Below are 5,913 nucleotides of genomic sequence, written 5' to 3'. Positions count from 1 at the left end.
TAGTTTAATGAAGTGCTGATAGTTAAATGAAGTGCTGATAGTTAAATGAAGTGCTGATAGTTAAATGAAGTGCCGATAGTTTAATGAAGTGCTGGTAGTTTAATGAAGTGCTGGTAGTTAATGAATGAAGTGCTGGTAGTTTAATGAAGTGCTGGTAGTTAAATGAAGTGCTGATAGTTAAATGAAGTGCTGATAGTTAGATGAAGTGCCGATAGTTTAATGAAGTGCTGGTAGTTTAATGAAGTGCTGGTAGTTTAATGAAGTGCTGATAGTTTAATGAAGTGCTGGTAGTTTCACGAAGTGCTGATAGTTTAATGAAGTGCTGGTAGTTTCACGAAGTGCTGATAGTTTAATGAAGTGCTGATAGTTTAATGAAGTGCTGGCAGTTAATGAAGTGAACAGACAGACCAGGAGTAAAACCATGTGTCGGGCCAGAAACAAAGTTCAAAGAGTCCACAATAGAAACTCAGTTGCTCTGACATCTGTACAGAGGTCAACATGAAGAAAAGAAAACATCATAAATCACGATGCACAGATTTAACATACATAACAAAAACTACAAGCCCCGCCCTGCGGCTGTATGACTTCACCCTGCTGATGTATGGCTCCGCCCACCAGCCCGCCCTACAGCTATATGTCTCCGCCCTGCTGCTGTATGACTCTGCCTTGCTGCTGTATAGAGTGCTGAAGTCACGCCCCTTCCGGTGAAGCTCATGGGACCTTAGATCGGAAAAAATATGAATGGCAGTGAATGAGGAGAGAAATGTTATCTTTTGGTCCCGTTTGAGTTGCGACATGAAATCCAAATATGTCGTTAATGAATTTAAAACTGAATTTTAAGGTCAAGAAAGTCATACTTTGTGGTAAAACTGTTGAGATATAAGCTTTTGAAAAAAAAACGTAATTAGAAAAACTACACAGGAGGCGGTCGCGTATTTGACGTCATAGCTTTCGCTCACGTCCTGCAGCTTGGAGTGACTGCAACCTGACACAAAACACACAGACATCTTCAATCATAAATCGATTAATCATATAACAGTGGAATTTCAGCGGGGAGGCCAAGCTGCAGGAAGCGAGCGAAAGCTATGACGTCAAATACGCGACCTCCTCCTGTGTACTCTTGAGTCTTTTTAATTAAAAAGCTTATATCTCAACAGTTTTACCACAAAGTATGACTTTCTTGACCTTAAAATTTATGTTTTAAATTCATTAACAACATATTTAGATTTCATGTCGCAACTCAAACAGGAACAAAAGATAATATTGCTCTCCCCATTCACTGCCATTCATATCTTTTCATGAGCTCTACCGGAAGGGGCATGACTTCGGCACTCTATAAATCCGCCCCGCGGCTGTTAGACTTCACCCTGCTGATGTATGGCTCCGCCCACCAGTCCGCCCTGCAGCTATATGACTCTGCCCTGCTATTGTTGCTGTAGGAGACTTTAACCATTGTGATCTTCGGAAAAGTATCCCCAAATACCATCAGTTTATCAAGTTCCGCACCAGGGGAAACAACATCCTGGATAAATGTTACAGCAACATCAGAAATGCTTATACTGCTTTTTCCAAGCCACATTTTGGAAAAAGTGATCACCTTGTCATCCTGCTACAGCCCACCTACACCAAGAGGCTCAAAGCAGACCCAGTCAAAGTCAGGACTGTAAATATGTGGACGGATGATGCACTGGCAGAACTGCAGGGCTGCCTGGATGCTACAGACATGAGCATTTTTAAGGAGGCCACGGACAATATTCATGAGTATGCAGACACTGTGAGCAGTTATATTGACTGGTGCACCTCCATATGCATCCCCTCCCGGACTATCCGTGTATATCCCAACCAGAAACCCTGGTTCAACGCGGATAAATGCAATAAGATCAGGAACCGGTGTGCACCCTTCAAGTCAGGAGATATCGGGCAGTACAGGCAGGCTTGATATGAGCTCCAGAGAACCATCAAGGCTGCCAAGAGAACATACACCCAAAGACTTGAAAGCTGCTACAGGGAAAACAACACAAGGAGCATGTGGCAAGGAATAAAAGCAGTCATCAACTACAGGAAGGATGCAGACACAACTGTAATCCGGAACGCCCCCCCTACCTGACAATCTTAACAGCTTTGTTGCCAGATTCGACCAGCACAATAGAGACATCCCCCTAAAGGCCCCCTGCAACCCAGAGGAGACCCCACTCCAGGTGACACACTCCCAGGTGCTCAGGGCTCTGAGGCAGGTAAACTCCCGCAAAGCTCTGGGACCAGACCGGGTGGCACCGAGGGCTCTGAGGGTATGTGCAGAACAGCTGGCAGAGGTATACACAGACATTTTTAATTCATCTCTCACAGGAAACCGTTCCCCGCATCTTTAAATCCTGTGTTATTGTGCCTGTTCCCAAAAAAGCGAACATTTCCATAATGAATGACTTCAGACCCGTGGCACTCACATCTGTCGCCATGAAGTGTCTGGAGAAGCTGGTCTTACAACACATCAACTCTGTGGTTCCAAACACAACGGACCCTCTTCAGTTTGCCTACTGCTCAAACAGATCAGTAGAGGACGCAGTGGCCCTGGCACTTCACAACATCCTGCAACATCTGGAAGGTGCCAATACAAATGCACGGCTCCTATTACTGGATTACATCTCCAGTAATAGAACACGATCAGGCCGATGAAGCTCACGGTGAAGCTAGCAGACCTGGGAGTACCAACACCCACCCGCAACTGGATCCTGGACTTCCTCACAGACAGACCACAGGTGGTGAGGATGGGAAACAAGGTCTCTACAGCGCTCACAGTGAGCACAGGAACCCCACAGGGCTGCTGCCTCAGCGTCTCAACTCAATGTCGACAAAACAAAATAACTCATCATAGACTTCAGGAGATGAGCCCCCCTCTGCAGCCACTCACCATCAAGGGACCATGGTGGAGCGAACTGACAGCTACAAGTTCTTAGGCCTGCACATCACAGAAAGCCTCAGCTGGGCCAAACACACTGTAACCACAGTGAAAAAAGCTCAGCAGAGGCTGCACTTCATCAGGGTGCTAAAGAAAGCCGGACTTAGACGCTAGCCCCTCACCCAAGCATACAAAGGACTTGTGGAGAGCATCCTCACCTCCGCCATCACAGTGTGGTATGGCAACACCACCCTGGCTGAGAGGAAGTCCATGCAACGGGTCATCAGAGCTGCAGAGAGGATTATTGGCTCCGGTCTCCCTTCTATGGAGACAATACACACACAGCGGTGCCGGAGGAAAGCGCAGAGCATTATGAGGGACAGACACCATGCCCTGTTTCAGTGGGTGGACTTGGGGTACAACCTGAGATACCGCAGGCCAGGGAGCATCCGTGCTCGCACAGTTCGCTTTCACAAGAGCTTCTTCCCAGCCACTACCAGATTAGTGGCACAGGACATTAGGGAGGGGAGAAGTTATCCTACGCCATAACCTCATAACTCTTTTCACACTATACACACTACATAAGGACATTGTGCAATAACCCCTTACAACAATAATGTGCAATATTCATAATGTGCCTTTTATTTATTCACTGTATTATTACTATTATTTATTTGCTTTTGGTACTTGTTTGTTATGTGATTTACTGTGTTTTCTTTATTGACCTTTGTGTCTCTCGTTTTTAACTGGTGCTTGGAGAAACGCACAAGAATTCCAATGTACCTGTACTGTGATGTACTTGTGCAAATGGCAATAAAACTCTATTCTATTCTGTTCTGTTCTATTCTATTCTATTCTATTCAGAAGTACAGAGAGTTGTTGACTAGAGATGATACGCCGTCTCATGGTGGTCACTTCCTGTCAACGTTACAGATCACAAGCACAGAGAGTCGTTGACTAGAGATGATACGCCGTCTCACGGTGGTCACTTCCTGGTTGACTAGAGATGATACGCCGTCTCACGGTGGTCACTTCCTGTCAACGTCACAGATCACAAGCACAGAGAGTCGTTGACTAGAGATGATACGCCGTCTCACAGTGGTCACTTCCTGTCAACGTCACAGATCAGAAGCACAGAGAGTCGTTGACTAGAGATGATACACCGTCTCATCATGAGGTCACTTCCTGTCAACACGCAGCCCAGACAAAATCAAAGTCACAGTGACCTCTGACCTTTCCCCACCAAACTCTGATCAGTTCATGAGTCCACGCGAACGTTTGTGCCAAATCTGAAGAAAATGTTTTAGAGATGTTGTGTTCACAAGAATGAGACAGACGGACGGACAGGTTAGGGACGGACATGATGCCTCTGGTGACGACTGTCACCCGCCTGGAGGAATAAAATATAAGAATTGTGTCTTTTAATAATAAAAAGTAAAATATTGGTATTTTAAGTCACGTCATTTCCAACGTCCCGACCATCTGTCTATGACATCACAGAGGACACGATGTGAGGACAGGGGCGTTTGACACACTTGTCTTTGTTTGAATCAAAGGGAGAATAAATAACCAACTTCCTGTCGACCAACTACAACTCCCATGAGTCTAAGGGACGTGAGATGTGACTGACTGTCCCCCATCTGTCCTCCAGGTGTGGATCCCATGTCCCCAGTGTCGACAGAACACGCCACGGCCCCGAGGAGGAGCAGCAGGTCTGGACCTGGACTTGGCGTCCTTCCTGGGAGTGAAGGCCCAGCAGACCTGCACCTCCTCCTGCTCCCTGTCCTCTTCGAGCTCCGGCCGCAGGCAGGGGGCGCCAGCTGTGGACGCCGCCCCAGATGGGAAACTGTGGCTGGCGAAGGAGGTGACTGATGACAGCTGGTCGCACGGAGGTCTGGCTGAGCCACGCTTTCACAGCTATGACAGCTGCTGCCCGCCACCGTCCTACTGGCTGTGCTGCTGGTTCTGCTGCCCAGGGCGGGGCTAGGACGGACCAATGAGAGCGCTGACATCAGTTGTCTGTTTGTGTTTTCTGCTCTGTGAGATTTAAATAAACATGAACGTGTTCCCGAGCGTCACGTGTCGTTTCTAACCATCCCGCCAATGTGAGTGTGTTCACCATTTATAACCACAGGAGGCGACAAACGTCATCACCATCACCACGACAACACCAGAGAGGCTGCTGGGTTTTACTGCTGTGTCATGTTCGACATCACCAACAGGAAACAGGTTAGTAAACGGGGGGAAGCAGCATGGAGGCAGGGGAAATGTTGCTAAATGCCGTGGTAACAAAGTTATAGATGTGGAACAATGTTTGGCAGACAGACGCTGTATGGCGCAGACAGAGAGGCAGAATCATCATGAACTACACACTGATTACTGTTAGATAAACAGGAGACTGATTACACAGGAAGGTTAGGATGAGGAGGTGATGGGGTGGTTGCCTAGCAACAATAATAAGGTGCAGCAGTGTGGCACCTCCTGTGTGATCGGGGCCTCAGTGTGGTTGAGTTGTGCACGCTGAAACAACCGGACCGAGACCTTCTTGAAGAGGTGGTCTCAGTCCGGTTCAAACGAACTCTGGTGCGGTTGGTTTGTGGTGAGAAGGTGTTCCGACCTGGATCTTAACCAACTGCAGTCACATGACACATTGTTTGGGTTAAACATGAGCATGTTACAGTCCTGGAGGATTATTAACGTGTGTTAATTGTGTTTTACAGGTTAAAAAAAGGAAGCGCTGCACTGCCTTTTTTTAAAATTTAATCCCTCTAGTAAAAAAACACTTGCTGCACCTTGTTATTGTTGCCAGGTAACCAGCCCATCACCTCCTCACCCTAACCTTCCTGTGTGGTCAGTCTACAGTTTCTGTATCCTGCAGTAATCAGTGTGTAGCTGCTGCCATGTTGAGGCAGAGGGTACTGTCTGTAGCTCTGGTTGAGGGTGAGAGGCTGTCAGCAGATAAACAGAGATCTGTGTGGGTACATGAGACCCTAAAAAAGAGGCTGGATCATGGGGAG

The 5,913-nt window shown here is 47.2% G+C and overlaps 1 protein-coding gene across 1 annotated transcript in view; it reads left to right on the top strand.

Annotated features, from left to right (window-relative positions):
* rnf224 (ring finger protein 224) overlaps positions 1-4,963 on the top strand; it is a 14,054-nt gene extending 9,091 nt beyond the window's left edge. The window contains exon 3 of the mRNA XM_050051670.1: positions 4,548-4,963. Within this exon, the coding sequence (XP_049907627.1) occupies positions 4,548-4,883 (336 nt within the window). The 3' untranslated portion in view covers positions 4,884-4,963. The remainder of the gene's footprint in view (positions 1-4,547) is intronic.
* The last annotated feature ends 950 nt before the right edge of the window (positions 4,964-5,913 follow it).

This window comes from Epinephelus moara, chromosome 8 (genome assembly GCF_006386435.1).
Source record: "Epinephelus moara isolate mb chromosome 8, YSFRI_EMoa_1.0, whole genome shotgun sequence".
NCBI lineage: Eukaryota > Metazoa > Chordata > Actinopteri > Perciformes > Serranidae > Epinephelus > Epinephelus moara.
The sequence above is the reverse complement of the archived record's forward strand: the minus strand, read 5'-3'. Positions and strand labels throughout refer to the sequence as shown.